This window comes from Choristoneura fumiferana, chromosome 16, assembly GCF_025370935.1.
Source record: "Choristoneura fumiferana chromosome 16, NRCan_CFum_1, whole genome shotgun sequence".
Classification (NCBI taxonomy): Eukaryota; Metazoa; Arthropoda; class Insecta; order Lepidoptera; family Tortricidae; genus Choristoneura; species Choristoneura fumiferana.
The window spans coordinates 11394065-11413947 of NC_133487.1; the positions used below are offsets into that span (position 1 = coordinate 11394065).

General features: G+C 36.9%; 5 protein-coding genes across 7 annotated transcripts in view; 2 read left to right on the forward strand and 3 right to left on the reverse strand.

The window, feature by feature from the left end:
* Positions 1–364: 364 nt before the first annotated feature.
* On the forward strand, positions 365–3317 carry Drep1 (DNA fragmentation factor-related protein 1). Its single transcript, XM_074099626.1, has 2 exons — positions 365–1024; positions 1649–3317. The coding sequence occupies exons 1-2, from the start codon at positions 546–548 to the stop codon at positions 1761–1763; spliced, it is 594 nt and encodes a 197-aa protein (XP_073955727.1). The 5' UTR covers positions 365–545; the 3' UTR covers positions 1764–3317.
* A 3761-nt stretch (positions 3318–7078) lies between these two features.
* Ggamma1 (guanine nucleotide-binding protein subunit gamma-1) lies at positions 7079–7867 on the reverse strand. The gene is made up of 2 exons (XM_074099627.1): positions 7732–7867; positions 7079–7643 (listed from the first exon to the last, which is right to left on the reverse strand). Exon 2 carries the CDS (start codon positions 7550–7552, stop codon positions 7340–7342), a length of 213 nt encoding a protein of 70 aa, XP_073955728.1. The 5' UTR covers positions 7553–7643; positions 7732–7867; the 3' UTR covers positions 7079–7339.
* Positions 7868–8842: 975 nt separating this feature from the next.
* mgr (prefoldin subunit mgr) lies at positions 8843–11278 on the forward strand. The gene is made up of 4 exons (XM_074099628.1): positions 8843–9080; positions 9326–9568; positions 10591–10745; positions 11097–11278. Exons 1-4 carry the CDS (start codon positions 9009–9011, stop codon positions 11182–11184), a joined length of 558 nt encoding a protein of 185 aa, XP_073955729.1. The 5' UTR covers positions 8843–9008; the 3' UTR covers positions 11185–11278.
* Positions 11279–14066: 2788 nt separating this feature from the next.
* Positions 14067–19000, reverse strand: LOC141436204 (E3 UFM1-protein ligase 1 homolog). 3 transcript variants are annotated; one of them, XM_074099089.1, is made up of 7 exons: positions 18944–19000; positions 18578–18678; positions 17157–18142; positions 16007–16448; positions 15472–15930; positions 15183–15394; positions 14067–14215 (listed from the first exon to the last, which is right to left on the reverse strand). In XM_074099089.1, the coding sequence occupies exons 1-7, from the start codon at positions 18983–18985 to the stop codon at positions 14097–14099; spliced, it is 2361 nt and encodes a 786-aa protein (XP_073955190.1). In that variant the 5' UTR covers positions 18986–19000; the 3' UTR covers positions 14067–14096. The 3 variants fall into 3 exon arrangements, with proteins under 3 accessions (XP_073955190.1, XP_073955192.1, XP_073955191.1); XM_074099091.1 differs by having other exon boundaries at positions 18854–18996; XM_074099090.1 differs by having other exon boundaries at positions 18822–18996.
* Positions 19001–19693: 693 nt separating this feature from the next.
* Positions 19694–19883, reverse strand: part of LOC141436576 (E3 UFM1-protein ligase 1 homolog) — a 9889-nt gene continuing 9699 nt past the window's right edge. Inside the window, 1 exon segment of the mRNA XM_074099579.1 lies at positions 19694–19725. Within this exon segment, the coding sequence (XP_073955680.1) occupies positions 19694–19725 (32 nt within the window).

Consider the following 19883-nt stretch of genomic DNA (forward strand, 5'->3'; position numbering starts at 1 on the left):
GTCTACGGCATGCTACACCTCCTGTCTACATTTAAGTACGATCTTACAGTATAGAGGTGACTCTGATGGAGGCGGCGGCGCGGGGTGGGCGGTTGAGCGAGAATCGGGAAGGGAATGTTTGCCGGAGTCACGTTTGCGCTAGCACGTGCGACAGTCGTCTCCTTATAAAAAGCTTTGTGAGAGGCCACAAAAATATTATTGTTATAATCCGACGGCTTAATACTTGATGAGATTTAATTTTATATCGATTGCAATGAAATTTATCTTCAAAGTTTGTTTACCAAAATCGTAAAATTATATTATTGCAGCCTAGCAACACTTTCGAGAACGTCACATCAGTCTAGATAGTTAGTTCATTCATTATTTGACATTTCATTCGTTTCATACGTTCTATCTAGTCATTCGTCAGTCATTCTCTTTGGTTATGGTTGGTTAGGTTAGTTCATTAGAACAAGAAATCGACTTACCTAATAATAGATCTTAAATTAAATATTAGTGCTCAGTTAATGATTTGTTAGACTGGGAAGAAAAAGCAAGCAGTAGCTATGGAGAACGATTTTAACAAACCATACAAAATTTGCGATGTGAACCGAGACAAAAAGAAGGGTACAGTCGCATCGTCACTAGAAGATTTACTAACAAAAGTACCAGAAAAGCTGGGTTTGCCGTCGGAGAACTTGACAGTGGTGCTGGAATCGGACGGGACGGAGGTAGACGACGAAGAGTATTTTTCTACTTTAGAACCGGACACGTCTCTGATGATACTGCACGGTAGTGAAAAGTGGGGGCCTAACATGCCGAAGTGTCAGGTGTCTCTGGACCAGACGGATGACGTGGCGCTGGGCGGCAAGGGGCAGGTGGCGAGCCTGGTGGGCCGGCTGCAGCACAACCTGTGCCACATCTCGCTGCTCGGCGGCCAGGACCTCGAGCTGCTCTCCGACATGGACCCCGACAGCCTCGCCGACATCGTCACCGACCGCGACAACAAAATCATACTGGAACACATCAAGGAAGCTTCTGGAAGGTAACTTAATCTGCCTCACAACTAATGATTTTTTGGGTCATTTTGTTTAAGTACCCTAAGTTAGAAGGTAAACGAAAGTGTTACTAATTAGCCGCGAACGCTAGTCAAGGAATATGAAACTGCTCTGTGCTCTTTGTATAACAGATAAAGACTAAGATGTTAGGTTTGGGCATTGCCATGGGAATTTAGTAAAATCCCAAAATACCAATTTGGCTGCACAACTGCTGGTAGTTAATGCAAAATGCTAGTAGTCAAATCTGATAAGCACAATTAATTACCTACATGTGTAGCGTGGGGACATTTAATTGGTCTATGCTTTGTATTATTTATATGTATTTCTTGTTTTGGTAATATAAATAACAATGTGAACAATCTTCACCTGTCTTTTTGCTGAAAAGTTCTTAAGAAGTTAAAATATTTTATATGAAGTGTAAGTTAAAGAAATTATTTGTATAAATTTGTAACTCAACATAGAAATGTGGAATATTCTAAAAAATATATTTAACCTACAAGCAACAATACCTACTAGTAAATCTAAAGTGAAAATTGGAGAATTCAAATCTTTCTTATAATTATTAAAAAGTTGTATGATCTTAAATAAACAAAGGATCTATCTCATTTCAGGATTTTATTGGAGAAACGTCAAGCACAGGATGCTATGGAACTGCTTAAATTGTACCATCAAAGTGTGTCAAATGGATCAGAGGATGTGTCACCCCCCAAGCAGGAGAGGGTTTAGGGCTCAGCGTGCCAGAACATCTGCCCCAGACACCATATGTTTAACCTACCTTTCATTTGCATTTGAAATGGTAATACCTACTCAAAAGTTTACAAATTTTTCATTTAAATTCCAAAAACCATTCCATTTTATTAACTTGAAAGAACAAATTAATGATTTGCTAGTGCAATAAAAATACTTTAAACCGAAAACTTCTTAATAATAATACCAAAATAAGTAACAACTTAGATAGAAGAGTAAGTTATTGATACACCAAATAAATGAGGCCTTTTTTTGTAATAAAATTAAAAATAGTTTCAATGCTATACTTTGTTTGGTTTTTATATGCTAGTAGTCAAAATGATAGCTTCAACAGTAAAACATTTTGCTTATAAAAGTAACTCAGAAATCTGAAATTGTTGATAAAATGTAAGGAATACAGGTAGATGGATGGGATAGTTATAAGACTCTAATCTTATGAATATGAGCTGATACTGAATGGTAAGTTACGAATAATTATTTTGTAATTACTATCTAATGTATTTAGTGTGTAACCTGTGAATGTTGCTGTCACCACTGCGACTGTACTCGTATTCATTTATTTATTTATTTGTCATTTATTGTTTTCTCAAGAATATAATATTACATATATATTAAGCATTACAACATATAAAATTGCTAGCAAATCCCAATTAAGTAATAAAAACATTATATAAATAAAGATGTTAAAGCTCATGGCAAACATTAAAATTTAGTTAATACAGTAAAATACTAATTTTGTCTTCATTCATAATCACTGATATGTTCAGAAAGCATTTGGGACATTCGTGATTGATTATACTGTCTAAAAATAATGAAGTAGTTGTAAGTTGATAGAATAAAAATATATCTTTACAGCCTTATTCATAAAAAATCCTTAATTGAGGTTTGATCGGTCTGTTACTTAGCAGACTGATTAAGCTTGTTAGACGGTTGTCAAGAAGTATGATTCATAAACGCTTGCTAGCAGTCTGCTAGTTGTTGAGCCGCTGATAGACTGATTAGACTCGTTATGTTGGCCACCTTGACAAATCAAAGACAAAAAATGGCCTAATCGATAATTAAAAAAAAAAAGTTGACAGCAGTGACAGCAAATTAGCAGGAAAAAAAAAAAAGCGAGAAGTTTGTTTTCCCGCCATTTCCGATCCGCATGTTTATGTTGTGCAAAAAGCCATAATTGTGTTAATCATCCTATTTTTTTTTCATACTTATTGTTAATTTATTGCTGCTAATTTAGAGGATTTTTAAATACAAATTCCTGAAAATATTTTTTCCTGGTTTTTTTTTAATCTTTGCGTAACTTCACCCTTCACTAAAATATCTTCGGTATGGTTTTTTGCTCTTGTCAAAGTCAGCTGTTCAAACTTGTGGCGGCCATTTTGTGACTTAGCAGGGAGATAAAGGAGGGTCTACGGTCCGCTAACTTTAGCAGAGCCTTGATCGACTGATTAGCGCTAACAGACGTTTATGAATCATGTTTTTTAGCATCGGGCCTTCAAGGAGCCTTCAAGGAGGCTCTAACTTTTTATGAATAAGGCTGAGCCTTATTCATAAAAAGTTAGAGCCTCCTTGAAGGCTCCTTGAAGGCCCGATGCTAAAAAACATGATTCATAAACGTCTGTTAGCGCTAATCAGTCGATCAAGGCTCTGCTAAAGTTAGCGGACCGTAGACCCTCCTTTATCTCCCTGCTAAGTCACAAAATGGCCGCCACAAGTTTGAACAGCTGACTTTGACAAGAGCAAAAAACCATACCGAAGATATTTTAGTGAAGGGTGAAGTTACGCAAAGATTAAAAAAAAAACAGGAAAAAATATTTTCAGGAATTTGTATTTAAAAATCCTCTAAATTAGCAACAATAAATTAACAATAAATATGAAAAAAAATATTAGGATGATTAACATAATTATGGCTTTTTGCACAACATAAACATGCGGATCGGAAATGGCGGGAAAACAAACTTCTCGCTTTTTATTTTTTTTCCTGCTAATTTGCTGTCACTGCTGTCAACTTTTTTTTTTTTAATTATCGATTAGGCCATTTTTTGTCTTTGATTTGTCAAGGTGGCCAACATAACGCGTCTAATCAGTCTATCAGCGGCTCAACAACTAGCAGACTGCTAGCAAGCGTTTATGAATCATACTTCTTGACAACCGTCTAACAAGCTTAATCAGTCTGCTAAGTAACAGACCGATCAAACCTCAATTAAGGATTTTTTATGAATAAGGCTGTTAGTATTTAACAGTAGTTAGTGTGTACTTACCAACATTTTATAGTTCTTAAAAGCAAGCAATAGACCTTTTAATATTTGTCATGAGAATTCCACCATAAGATTTTCTGTTTCTAATGTTATGTATACTACTGTTGTCTTTCATCTTCACAACATTAATATACCGATAAACCAATATATACTGTCTGGTCATGATATTTAGTAGCTGTATAATGGATCTGACAATAGATACATATGCTAGGACTTAAGCATGTATACCCTCTAGGTGGTTAAGATTTTTTTTGTAAACTTTTGAGAGAAATTGCCACAAGGTTGATAAATCAACATCAATTTAAAAGACTGATAGTTGTTAATTTTTTTTACTATTATATTTTACCCCTAGAATAAGACTTATTTGTTTAACTCCAAATTGCTCAAACAATTTCGAATACCTATTGTATTGTATATCTTTTCCTTTGTTCATTCCACTGCCAAATGTCAAAAGTATGCTCATGTTGTGGTAAGGTAGAGTTTTAGGAAATGTATGGTCTGAATAGATGTGGTAAATTTATCATTTGCTTTCACCATCACCCCATAAACTCATGCTTTTGTTGGAAGTCAATCTTTAAAATTGGGGATGAATGTTATTGTGGGTAACTCAAGAAATGAAGAATAAGTGGAGCCATTTAAGTGGTTTTACTCAGACACAGCCATACGTAATTATGTAGTTGATTGTATAATTTGTATTGTATGTAAAATTCTAATGGTTATAATTGTGCAACTATTGTAAAACCATCATTAATAATAATTGGAGCGAAGTCGAATGACTACAGTGCAAGAATCTATAAACTACCTAATCTGGTCCCCAAATCAGACAGACCTGTCTGCTTATTGACACACTTGGAATAAGAACCGTTTTCACCTTTTCTTTCTGTCACACGGTAGGTAGAAAACGACGGTAGAAAAAGATGGTGGATGCGTTAGCGAACATCAGCGCGTTAGACAATACAGCCTCTGGCTGTTGTAAGGTCGCAGCTCATTAGATCCACTCCACCCGGCACCCGATCAGCACCGCCTCGCCGCGAGCGGTTAGTATTCTTTAAGTACATGGATTTGTATGGGCATGCGCTCCTTACATCAAATCCCTGTAGCGTCACCGGATCGCCTCGCTTGTGAGGTCGACGCGCGGACGGTGAGTAGACCCTACTCTGTGATAGCTCGCTGCTCGTACGCTTGCCTCGCGAAAACCGCGCGCGGTCGGCGCGGCGCTCCCCACCCTCATTTCTTAATAGACTACTCGGAAATTCGTTGACAACGCGAGGTCCACTCGTTGTCAACGCGGCGTCCACCCGTGGACCACCTGTCGATAACGAGTGGACGCCGAAAGTTGAGGCTGTGCTGGTCGGGTTGCCGGGTGGCTCTAATGAACTGTGACCTTTAATGTGTGAAGTAAACATGTCTGAGAGCCTACTCCGAAGTTCGTATCGAACCGTCCCTCTCGATCGCTCTCGTATTAAATAGTAGTAAGTGTCAGAGGGACCGAACGACACAACTTCGATTTTCGAATTTCGTAGTAGCTAGTACCCCTGCTGATGTTGGTATGGTATCTATTCAGTAGGTACGATCAAAGTAATTATTCCAACCATTGCACACTGGAACAAGTGGACATGAACTTGTAATCTTACTATAGGTTTCTGTGGAAATTAAAGGAATTTTTGGTTGTTATTCCGTGTTATTTGTCTATTCAACATACTTAGTGAAAAAATTAATCACCAAAAAAATTGTTAAACTTTAATGTCTTTGCACTAGTATCTGAAGCTGCCTTGTGCATTAAATAATAGTCGAATGTGTTATTATTATATAAATAGGCTATGTTGAAATATCATTATTTATATTCCTTGGTTTTGAGTGATATGTGTATATGACCTACCTGTGACCTAGAGATACACTATGAAACATTAGGGATTGTTGGGAGTTTGAATAATTCCTATGAGTGGAATTGAGTAGTAGGTTAATTCTTTTTACTGTGCACTAAATAAACCATATAGCAAATTAAGACATTGTTTTATTAAGTTAATTAAGTAATTAAAAAATTAGTTAATTTTGATTTTCTTTACCTTTGAACTTAGATTATTTAAGACCCTTTGAATGTTAGTTGAAGCCGTGGTGGCCTAGTTGTTTGACCTATCGCCTCTCAAGCAGAGGGTCGTGGGTTCGAACCCTGGCTCGCACCTCTGAGTTTTTCGAAATTCATGTGCGGAATTACATTTGAAATTTACCACGAGTTTTGCGGTGAAGGAAACATCGTGAGGAAACCTGCACAAACCTGCGAAGCGATTCAATGGTGCGTGCGAAGTTCCCAATCCGCACTGGGCCCGCGTGGGAACTATGGCCCAAGCCCTCTTGTTCTGAGAGGAGGCCTGTGCCCAGCAGTGGGACGTATATAGGCTGGGATGAAGATGAAGAATGTTAGTTGTATGTGTGGTATTCTAATAAAAATAGAGTAATTGTTACAATAGCTACTAGCAGGGTGCCTTGAAGATTTTTTTCCATTTAGGTAAGTACATGAATGATCTCCTAAGTAATGTAATGGTTAAAAGGTTAGGCAGTTTATTCATAGTACACAAAAGGGAGATACATAAATGTCAAAGTAACTTTTCCACTGGTAGGGGTATGAACATTTTCAATAGGCAACCCGGAGAATGAGAGAAGCGTGAGTTATGTCTTTAGGTGCAACTCTTCTGTACAGTTTACACCCACTTTGCCTTACTTATTATCACTATATTATCATGTAAAAAGAACACCAGCCAAATCCTTTGGTTTCTAGGACAAAACAAATACCCTGTAGGTTTTTTGGTTATAGCAAAATGTATGAAAAGACCTTTTTTAATGACTATCTATTGACTAAGAAATTTGATTTTTTTCACTGCTTCAAGGTGTATAAGACCTACCTCAACATGTTTCTGAGAAAAGGAATCTTGACAGATGGTCAACAAAGTGATCCTACAAGGATCCTAAAAGGAAATATAGTTTCAACCACTTTCATACCAACCTCATTACCAAATTTACTGTAATAATAAAACTACTGAATGAAATACTTTTAAATATATTTATGACCGCTAAAGAGGTGACTTATACAATATTGTTGGATTTACAAAAGCAGGTATGTTAGCACATAATAAATCCTTCTAGAAATATATTGCTGAATGCTGACCAGTACTGCTTGAATGTAAATACTTAAATGTGTATGAATTTTTTAGACCAACAACAACTAAAATAAGTCTCAATAGAATATAATACTCAACACATTTACATTACATGAAATTAAACATTAAATTATTGTAGCATATTTTAAAGAACAGTGCAGGAACTTTTTTCCCGGAAAGGATTGACTTTTTGGCTTGAAAAGCCAACGAGCAGGCAGTCTTCATGCTCGTGTTCGTTTATGTAGCGTACAATATCTGCTACCGCCGACGATACCGGGATGCGTTTTATAGCTGCCTCCCGCCGCAGCTGTTCTGTCACTGCCCGCTGCTGCTGTAGTGTCGATACCATCATATCCATCACGGCGGTATCTGATAGGCCTATGTTGGAAGCAAATTTAACAACTCACAACAGAAACAGGGCGTAGCCTTACACCTTGCGATGAATTCACCTGTAATCAAAAACTGGGACTTAGAAGTCTGATTTCTCACGTAAGGCTTACTTCAGCTGGCGGCAATGATTAAATGTTTATCACTTACACTGCAGCAAGACTGCGGTTTAATGCGTTTTAACAACTTTTTGTTCTGCAAACAAGAAAATGGTGGCGATAGCGATAGTAGGATAGGATATTTCTACGCACGCTATTAAATAAAATGACGTGACTAGGAGGGGGGGGGAGCGTATTTGACACTGCAGGGCTACTCCGAAACTCGAAGTTCGTGTCGTGCGGTCCCTCTCGCTCTCTTATCAAACAGTGTAAGTGAGAGAGACCACACGACACGAGCTTCGAGTTTCGGAGTAGCTCAGCAGATTTGACAGTTGAAGTTTTCACACTACACCACTATGGTATGGATGCTCAGAGGAAATATATATGTATGGATCATAGAGTAAAATAAATTTATGGTATGGATGCTCAGCTCAGTCACAGGAAATAAATAAATACATATGGATGCCAAGTACAACAAGATTTTCGATGGAGATCACAGTCTGAGTACTAAAAAAAAATTGGTGGCTTGGCAACTTTTTATTGAGGGTAAGTACTTTTAGTTTTAACCAAAATGTTTTTTGGTTGGGATTTTCACAAAAATGAGCAAAAGAGGATAAAATTTAGCAACAAACGTACAATGAAAATCTGAGAGCCAACTCCGAAATTCGAAGTTCGTATAGTACCGTTCCTCTCACTCTCGCCACAGCTCTCGCATTAAAAAGTAAGCGTTAGAGGAACGGAACGACACGAACTTCGATTGTTGTGCGGTCTCTCTGACACTTATACTATTTAATACGAGAGCGATAGAAACGGTACGATACGAACTTCGATTCGAGTTTCGAATAGTAGCCCAGCACGAAACTCGAAACTCGAAGTTCGTATCGTACCGTCCCTCTTGCTCTTGTATTAAATAGTATGAGTGTCAGAGGGACCCGACGACACGAACTTCGAATTTCGAGTTTCGTAGTAGCCCTGCTGCGTCTTGCCTATGTTCGTCCCCCCTCCCTACAGCAGAGCAGAGGGGCTAGTACGATACGAAATTCGACAATCGAAGTTCGTATCGTACCGTGCCGCTGACGCTAATATTGTTTAATACGAGAGTGAGAGAGACGGTACGACACGAACTTTGATTTTCGTATTTCGTAGTAGCCCGTCGTCAGACGAGACGGTAAAAAAAAAAATTGTGACACATTACATTACTATAAAAGTAAAGTAAGATTTAGAAAATGCTTTAATTATTAATGATATAATTAACACATTGTGACACAATTAATAATCAAACCGAATATTATTCACACACAAGAAAGTTATTCGGTATCTTTTTGCAAAATGGAAGGCGATGGGGCTGAATCCTCCTCAAATGAGAAATCTTTTTCGGGAATACCCGAAGCCGTATTTGTAGTAAGTATTCATTGAATAAAAGATGGCCCAGAATTAAGTATTATTTGACGGAAAGCTTAGCAATTATGATTTTTTTTAACTTCGAAAGAGCTTTTTATTTTCTAGAATATATTTTTTAGGTTATAGTTACATAGAAGCGATTGCACCTGGTAACAAAAAGTAGTATTTCCCAACTTTTGATAACATTTCTTGTTTTTTTTTAAATTGAGTAGTGCTTACTTATATTTTACTTCAATTGTTTCCAGGATAATGTTGATGAATTTATGAGTTTACCTGAAAATTCCGATGGTGTGGATAAAGTATTACGAAAACTTGATGAACAACATGGCAAATACAAGTTCATGGAATATACTTTAGCTACTAAGAGGAGACGCTTGAGGCAACAAATCCCTGACCTAGCCAGATCATTGGAAATGATTGAGAAATTAAAAACACAAAAAGAAGTCACAGAAACACAGTTCTTACTTAGTGATCAAGTTTTTGTTAAGGTACAGCACTATTAAATAACTAGTCACGCCTCTAAAACAATGTTGATCTAAATGCAAATTTCAGCTTTTCAAAATAAGCTCAAAAAACTTTTTTCATCATCATCATTAAGATTTTTTTTATCACTCATTGATGTTTTTAGAGGTAAGTACATAGTATTGAAATTTTTGAAATTAAGATGAGCTTAGTCATCTATTGTGTAACAGAATTATGATAGTCTGGCTCATGAAAGATGAAAAAATTTGCAGATGGTATCACCATAGAATAAGTAATAGTACAAATACAGAAGCTTCTCTGCTGTACAAAAGTGACGATTAGGCAAAAGAATCGTGCCTACTTTATGCTTCTCTGTCTATTGCATGCTTATTGGAAAATAAGTAATTATTTCAAATAATATGTTGATCATAAAAAGGTTAATACAAATATTTTTGAGAAAAAGTGAATCTTAGGAACCACAATCGTATTGACCAGTTCTGAAAGGGATATTAGTACCAAAATATTTTGCCATGGCTACTAACCTACAAATTCGGTCACCGCATCTAGACACTTTTTTCTGTTTGAATAAGGCTTCTCTTTCTGCTTGTTTTTGTTTGAATTTGCTTGTCATGGTTAAAATAATCTGTGGTGTTGATTGTATCGCCCATGTTTCAGCCAGCAGTAAATTTCCAAAAAACTCAATTTTAACACACAAAGGTACTTTACTCAATAAGTCACAGAATAGATAATAGTACAAACTCAAGTGTCTGTTTTCTTAAGGTGGTTTTCCACCGGCGAGGCAAGACGATAATTTAAATTTGTATGGCAGCGCCCGCGGCGGCCTGCGGATGGCACATGAGAATGCATACAAATTTCAATTCTTGTCTCGCCTCGTTGGTGGAAAAATCACCATTATACTCTTTGGTCTGCTTGCCCATGCCTTTTGAATAATGTTGCCACTCAAATAATAGCTGGGTTCAGCTTTCATTAGCAAAACTATATGTTTTGCTAAAATTATGTAATAATTGGAATTTTTCAATTTTTCCAGGCTCATGTACCACCAACTGAGAAAGTGTTTTTATGGCTTGGAGCGAATGTTATGCTGGAATATTCATTAGAAGATGCAGAAAAATTACTCTCCTCTAACATGGCCACAGCAAAGAAAAACTTAGCTTGTGTAGAACATGACTTAGACTTCTTACGGTATCTATCCACTTTTAATAAAATATGTTAAATAGTAAATAAAACATGGGTGGAATACAATAGTTTGACCATACTATAGTATGGTTGTTTTGGTTATTAGAAACACAGTTGTTTTCAAAGTACTGCTATTTAATTATGAAAATTTTCTATTTCACTCACATAGTTTACAAATAACAGTATGAAACTTTGTAAACTAGTAGTTTGCAATTGCATTGTGTGGCTTGTTATATAATATATGACAAATCAAGACATAATTTACAAAGTTTTAGGTAGAACTTGTCTATATAGTACGTAATTACAGAATTATTCCAATGATATCACACTATAATTCTCCTTATTATTTTTTTCCAGTGATCAATGGACAACAACAGAAGTAAACATGGCCAGAGTTTACAACTGGGATGTCAAAAAACGCCAAGCCGCTAAAGCAACCTCTTAAATTTTATTAACTCGAATATACATTGCACTTATCCATAAAATAATTGTATAAAACAATTACATTATTATAATATTATAAAGCAAGGTTGAACCAACACCCAGCCTTAGAAATATTTTTGTGATGAAAATAACTTTAATTTACAGAATCCTAACAAATAATATACAGAGTTCATGAAAGTTTGAGTAAGAGCACAATGAAATGAAAAGCAGAATAATCTGCGAGAAGTGGTTTTTTAGAATCTTTTCTTAAAATTACTTTATGTCTTATGTTATAATGTAAATAATAAATTTAGTTGTCTTCTAGCTTTATGATTAAGTATGAAGCATGAGCTGATAACTTCTGTACCACTGGCATGTGTAGTTTTTATTTATTTTTGAACAACTAGCGTTGATCTCTGATATTATTAGCAGAACAATTTTAAAATAATTACTGTGCATTTAATTCGAAAAGGATTCTCTGTATAACTTCATACAGATGGAAGACAGTCTGTTATTTCATTAAACAATCCCCTGGTGCTCTGTTACGAGAAATTAAATACCTTACTAAAGTTATTTGTATGTAGTATGCTTTAGTTGGTTCTTGGTCTGTTTGATCATAACTATTACTTTATGTATTTAGCTTGAATTTGAACAACTACATTGAACACATTGTTTTAATTACAATTGTTGTTATCTTTACGAAATAATTTAATAAATGCCTGCTTTTACACAAAAAAGGTTGTTTATTTTAGTGAAAACATGCATGATGCAATGCTTCATGCTTATTGGAAAAATACGTAAATTAAAAGTCATCCTAAGGAAGAAACATCCGACTATATAGGTGCATGCCGTGGGCTGAGACGGGTTGAATGATTACCTAATTTTTTTCAACATATGCTGATCTAATTCTGTGAGTAATTAGTAATTGTGTACCTAAGTGCATACAAAATATTTGAATACTCAAAGAATATAAATAGGTTCAGTTGTTCATTATTTTATTTTTACCTTACTAATATTATTAATTAGAGAAATTTTTTAACAAAAAGTAAAACCGACTCCAAAAAAATAAAAAAAATGGCACCAACTACAAAACTGTTGAAAATATTTTTCTAGGTTGGTATCTACTAGCTCGAAGTCGGTGCCTCAGCACGAGCCAGCAGTGGTGGAACAATAGTCGTCTACCTCACCTACATACTCTCGAGTTTCATTCCCTCCTTCTGGGTCGTGCTGAGTCACCGACTTCGAGCTAGTAGGTAAATATTTCCAGGGTTTTGGTAGTCGGTTCCATTTTTGTTAATTTTTTATTAGTTTGGGGTCGGTTTTACTATTTGTTAAAAAAAAACTTTATTTTTTACTTTTTAGTGATTTTTAGCCAAAGTGCATCTCACAACGATTCCATTAAGCCCAAACACGGCTTAGTTACGTTGTTTTATAACAGAGTTCCGTTGCCTACCTTCTGGCTTCAGCATCAGATCCGTTCGAAAAAATTATTAATTTAAAGCTCCTTCTTAGTCGCTTATCTAGGTCTAGGTATATTAATCATGTTCGTTTCGGTTCGTCTCATGACGAGCGAGCATTACTAAGCTTTGACGAATTCAATTGGTCATCTACGGTCTTCTTTAACAGGTCCAGTTTACCAGATGATACTTTCTGAATGTAAATGCTTATCTTAATGCTTAAAATGTGTGCCTATAAATTTTGAGGTTTGCCCTCGATTTCCCTAGGATTCCATCATCAGATCATGACTTGGTGACAATGGGACCACCTCAGAAGAGTAATCTTTCGAATAAAAAAAGAATTTTGAAAATCGGTTCACAATGAGGGCTATCGTTTTTTGTCTCACTAGATGGCGCACTGTTGCGTGAGGTTTTTATGTAAGTATGGCTTTGAAAGTCTGTTATTACGGGCGTGAAAACAAAGTTTAGATTAAAATCATATTTAATAGGTACACCTTAAAACCGTACCATGAAAATATCGAGCATGCCACAGTGTTGCATAGTCCCCGTTTTGTTCGGGAGGACAAAGGTTTCCGAAAGACAAAACTGCCTCAAAACACAGACATTCATTGCCCCGGAACGCATATTTACCATAATTAATTTCAGATATTGCAAAATATTCACAAAATTATTCTAATTATAAATTAACCCGCGTAGCTCGCCCAAAAACTATGAGATTTGACATTTGACATTTCGGAGACCTCACGCTACGCTAGCGCCTCTAGCGGCGAATTCATACGCGATAGCCCTCATTGACTGAGTAATCGGTGAACATACATAAAAAAAAATGGAATATAGAACCTCCTCCTCTTTTTGAAGTCGGTTAAAAATGACTTTTGTCGGTCAACGTGATCACCTCTAAACCGCTGAACTAATTGGACCATGGAGTTGAAAGAACAGCCCAGGCCCATTTACTCACTGCCTAATAAGGCTAGAGCCTAGGGCGCAAGGACCAAGGGGGCGGCTGGCACGAAGCTGAGATTTACTAACAACTTAATAATATCTGGTAATTACTTACTTGCGTACCGTATGTACGTTGCGTTTGACAGTCAGATGAGTGAGATTGCGATAGGTAGATAGAGTCGAGCGAGAAAAGTGTATATTTATAGTTAGCCTAGGGTGGTTAGAACTCTAAAATCAGACACTGACATAGCCCTTAAAATTATACACCGTAGTTTGCCTGTATTGGCCCTAAGAGGAAGTCATAAACCGCCTTTTAAACACCTAGCCTAAACCTAGCCCTTGAACTTAGAAGGCTGCAAAAATTTAAGCATTAGTTCCTTTTATTTTGTGGACAACGAATGTCCTCATTTCCCACAATTCCCACAGGACAGGGAATTCTGCAATAGAAGTGAAGTCACGGGCTTAAGCTGACTTAATAAACGTAATAATACAATGCCAATTTTAAGATAAAACTTTTATTTAATTAGGTTACAAATTACTTGTTTTTCTTAATTTCATAAACGATGTTTTTAATAGTCTGCATCTCTTCCTTTAGTTTGTCCTCAGCCAATGGTTTCTCTTCGTCAGACGATATTAAATACTTGGTAACTAGTTCTGCAACATAAATAAAAAATTTCATCACACTTGCTCGTAAACAGTGTCGAAACATGCAGGCTACCATGGTTGCAACCCCCCAAATAAAACCCTCGACCTTAATGTGCTTGTCATGAAACCCGTGGTCGGTAAATGAGTCAGTGCCCGTACTGAAGCTGCTGCGCGTGCTGCTGCAGGACCACATGGAGGAGGCGGAGGGCGGCGCTGCCAAGAGCGCAGCCTAAGGTATCGCCAATATTTGGAAGAATTATATTTTTTCTTTTACAAATATAAAATTTTACTCGCAAATGTGATGAAAAACATTGTATGTCGCACGGGCGGTACTAGAATTACGAACATCGACTCTTTAAAGCCCTCAGTCTTCGACTTCGGGCTTCTAATACTCTCGTTCGTAATTCCTTATTTACCGCCCTTAAGACACAATGTACTATAAAGGGCCTGACAACTGAGGTATACATACTAAGTTCGCGTACCCCGGTCACGGTGAGCTTTTTCACTGGCAGGTTGTTTGGTCCATTTCGCGAACATAAGACGACACATGTGCGCAAAAGCTCGCCCAGCCACATGCGAATTTTAAATACCACCTTGTACCTAATTATCGACCCGAAATAAACAACATTGAACGACCTGTAAATCCTGGTCACATCACCACGGCGCGGTGTCGTAGCGTATACAGCGCGGCGCCGAATTACGGTACGTTGCCGTTACGGTGCGTTGCAAGAGCAAATTATATGGTCTGTCAAGTGCTCGGCATCGTATATATGCACGATGCGGCAACGTGCCGCACTCCGGCACCGCGTCGTTTCACGTTACAACGCTGCGCCCAGGTGATGTGGCCAGAATTATCGTCAGGTCGTTCAATGTTGTTTATTTTGGGTCGACAATTACAGCTCGTACTTTAACCATACCCGCGCAGCCTTGTGAAAAATATGAGACTTAAGTGTGTGCCAGGTTTCGTATGTCTTACCATGGTACTGTTGAAGATGGTCAAAATAATCTTCTTTAAGTTGTGTCTTCAGGTATGCAATGATAACCGGCACTAGTCTTCCAGACGCGTGCAACATGTTTTGAGTGAGGATAGTGAATATGGCCAACACAGCGAGATGTAGTGACAACGCTGGATCCTCGCAGTTTTCAAGTTCCGAAATCAACTTTTCTCTGTGATTTGTTATCATAAGCCTGAAATATAATAGATGTTTTAATATCCTACTACATATTTTAACACGTGATCTTTATGCTACAAAATGAGAACTCACTTATCTTTCTTTTTATCAACTTTTTTCAGTATCATCCCACATTCTGACAGGCACAGATCAACAGCTTGATAAAATAGTTCTAAGTTTTGATCTGATATTGTAGCATTCAGTGCTCGGAACGGTTTCATATACTCCTCAGTCAAGTCATTTATTATTTTGTTTCTCTGCTCTGGAGTTAACACATCTACTTGATTGGAAAGATTGCATTGGTTTGCTGCATATTTGCAGAACTCGGTTAAAACATCGCCTCCCAAAGACTTCAAAAGGTATTTAATGAACTGAGGTTGCTGATCTGCAGGGAATGACTTGAGACCCTTTTCATACAGCTTAATATCATTTACTAAAATGTTTATCTTGTCCTGTGTAGAAGAATGAGTTTGTTTCCGGCTCTGACTGGCATCTTGAAGAAGCTTTTCGGCGGTTTCTTTCGCCGAAGCTAATGCAGTTTGGTTTAATCCACTGAAAATATAAGACAGTTTCTTTAAAATAATGTATTTCTAAATTATCTACTTCATGAATATTATAACTATCTTACCTATGCAAAAACTCTGCAATCTGTGTCACTAAGTCATCAAGGCCTTCACTTTCTAAAACATCTTTAATACCTTTTTTAATGTCCTCAATGCTCACAATTTCTAATTGAGAGGGAGTTTTCTTGGTTGTGCTAGAAGCCTCATCAGAGTCAGAGTCATGTGCAGCTTGTTTACCCCTCGGGTGTTTCTTCACTGCCTTCGTTTTGGTTTCCCGGCCCTGGGTGCCACCACCACCTTTACCAGATGCTGCTTTCCTTCTTCTTTCATCACGCCTTTCAGCTTTGTGATCTACGTGACCCTGATGTGCTAATTCATTTGCCTTAGACAGTTGCTTTTCTATAAAAAATTGCTGATACTTTCCTGATTTAACAATAGCTTCCACTTTGCTCTCTGTCATAGGCATGCAGGCTTGTTTTAGAGCATCAATGTAATGACTACTGAAAACTGAAACAAGGACAATTCATCTAAATACATATATAAATAAAAATGAATCAATCAAATCAATTTGGCTGTTTTTAACCCACCAGACCAATTAGATCATAGTAAATTAGAAAGCAGTGTTCATATTGACCAGTTGAAGTAAGCCCTTCAGATAGTACAGACATGTCTTTTATCAATTATATTGCTGTCAATAACTCCACATTTCAGCTTAAAGATGTAGAAAAGCTGTTTTACGACGCAATAGCAACAATAGACACAACAAACAACACAAACAAATGGAAGAAATGCTGTGAACACATGGTTAGTAAAGAAAAAAACGTGTGGGACTTAGACGATGTTACGGAACTCCCGAAACAGACTCCTTTAAATATAAATGTGAATGAAACATGACGATTCTGAATAAATTTTAAAATAATTATGTTATTCTATATTTGAAAATAATGTGAAATAAAATAATAGTATTGCTTTTATGAAATAAATAGTTTCCTTTTGAACCACAGCATGAATACGCCTTTAGTCTGCAGGTGCACTGATGAGTCACTATTATCTTAATGCGAATGCACTATAATAGTATTATTCTAAACAGTTTTTTTTAATACTGTCACTGTTGTTTTTGGACAATGGGACAGAATAACAAACAAGAAAAAGTTGATTGACCTAAACAAGAGACAATTGTAACATTTCGGAAATAAACAAGTTGTAAAATTTTACCAGTATTTTCAAAGACGACAGTTGACTTTGCATTGTTTTTCAGCAATGTATCCAATATATTTTCAATATCAGTAACTGATAAGACAGAAGGCAGTAGGGATACAACATCCAGATAGCTTTTAGATGCTACACATTCTTCCAGAGCCGTTTCAAGTTGCTGTTTAATCTGCGATCCAAGTACACAGCTGCTAAGGAATGTGAGGTCTTCATTTGGTAGTGTCCTTTTAACATACCCTTTTGGATCAGAAATACCTAAGCGAGATAATGCATCATACTCAAGATAGTTGTTTTGCCTGAAGAAACTCATGACCCAATCATTTTGAGATTTTGTGTAAGAAGATGGCACATAGAGAGCCCCAGTCTGTCGGCCAGTCAGCATCCCAGGTGCATTGACCTGGTCAAATAATGACAGGAATAAGCGCTCTGCTACATTGCAATGATTGACAATAACAGTAATTGGGGTAGGTTTTAGAAGTCCCATTAATGCCCCTCTTATTTTAGCTTTAGTTCTTAAAATATACTCTTCAGTGTAAAATGTTCTGGGGTCAGAAGAATCTTGTTTTCCAAATATAAGTTTCCCTAAGTACTTCTCCAGTACACTGTGCAGAAGCAGTTCGGCTGGTAAGTCATACTGCAGAGTCAACTCTCCCACTGACAACTGTCCTTGGAGTTGGAGTTTTTCATTGATTTCTCTTGCAATTTTCTCTAAATAGTATGACGCAATCAGATAGCCAGAAACTAGCTGCACTTCTTTACCTCTAGTAATTTCAACAATGCTAGTATTGATCTGGCTGAGATCAACATTGAGCTCCTTAGCAAGCTCAACTGTGTTGATCCTTCCTCCATGCACATCAAGCTCATCCTTGATTTCTCTCACAAGCTGCTGACTGGTTAAATATTCCTTGCCATCATTTGTGAAAATAACATCAATTAGCTTCAGTTCAATCAGTTTGGTCACAATTTCTATGCAGTTTCGCTCTGAAAGCCTGCAAAGAAAATTAATGATTTATTTAAGCAAGAATCTTTGAGTATATTATACTTGGTTAAAAATCAAATCTTTTGTATTTTTTATTTCAATTCCAATTTTTTTGTTACTTTTACGGTCATCCCGTAAAACCCATATGGAAAATATAAACTGAAATATAGATGCATAGAAAAACCAGAAAAATAAGACCAGCACTGCACGGCAGCACGTGGCACGGAATGCCGAGGACCTGGGTTCGATTCCCAGTGCTGGTCTTATTTTTCAGGTTTTTCTATGCATCTATACTTATTTCAGTTTATATTTTCGATAAAAAATTTATGTTACATTCCCCTCCTTTTCTGTTGTAATAAAGGAACAGATTGCTCTGCAGTGCAGTGATACGGTAGTGTATGTACGAGGGAATTGTAAACAAATCAGTTTAGTTGTTGTACTTTACCTTTGAGCTGTAGACGTCAGCTGAGCCTTTTGGAAATCAGCCGCTAATCGTTTAATTTCGTCCCAATCTGATGATGGTACCATGATGGGAGCTGTAACTTTCTGAAATAGAGAAAAAACTGGGCTTGAAGTATGCTTCACAGCTGCGTATTGCTTTCTTGGAGCAGGTTTAAGTACGAACATGTACATATAAATAGTCAAAAGGTGATAGCTACAATCACATTACTCATTCTTCAAGTACTTACATATCTTGTTTAGATCTAAACAGTATATATACCTGACTGCTCGTTAAATTAACAATATGGAGTAATAGAATAGGTTGAACTAGTCAAAGAAATGTTGATCTTCTCTTCTACTTTCCACGTACCCCTTGCCTTCTCTGGCCTTGTGGCCTTGGATAGGATGACATCTGTCAGCTGAATATCTGTCACTGGACAATTTTTCTTTTATCTAGGGATTTGCTAGGGATGTACTTAATTCATATTTGTTTTTCTGTGAATTATTCTTACCATTTTTTGAACATTCGTAATCGTATTCGCATGTAATAAAGCCAAAATCGTGTCAGAGGATGAATATTTCTATGGTTAGGATTATTTGGTTGTTTTTTTTTTTAAAGAGAATAAAGAATAGGATAAGACAGGTGGCAAATAAAAAAATTTTTGATTGGAAACTCACTTGTTAGCACACAGAAGTTAAGATAGCTTGTTCAATGTTTTGTTTCTTAAATTTACCAATAAAATTATTTCAATGTACATTGGGCCACAAAACACAGATACTTAGTTCGAAGTCAATCTCTTATATGTACTTCACTTTCATACCTACGCTCGGCGGTCGCTCTAAGATCCAAAAAACTATCGTGGTAGTGGCACTCGTAGCTAGTTGTTTGATTTATTTTTGAGAATGAAACGGGATGAATGGAAATATAAATTAATAACTAACATATTTTAATTTTAATGGCATTGTTATATTATAAATTTGACACAGAAAAATATCTTGGGACGATTTCGTTATTGGCGAAATTCACGATTATTTAATTTAAGCAACCGTCCACTGAACAGTTATAATAACTATTTTTTTATGGCTTCATTAATGCACAAAAAAGTTCACAGACGCGTGTCTAAAGCGGATGGCACTCGCGCCGCGCTCGCACTGCAGCAGGGCTACTACGAAACTCTAAACTCGAAGTTCGTATCGTACCGTCCCTCTCGCTCTCGTATTAAATAGTTTAAGTGTCAGAGGGACCACACGACATGAACTTCGAGTTTCGTAGTAGCCCTGCAGTGGTGCGGTGCGGTCCCTCTGCAGGG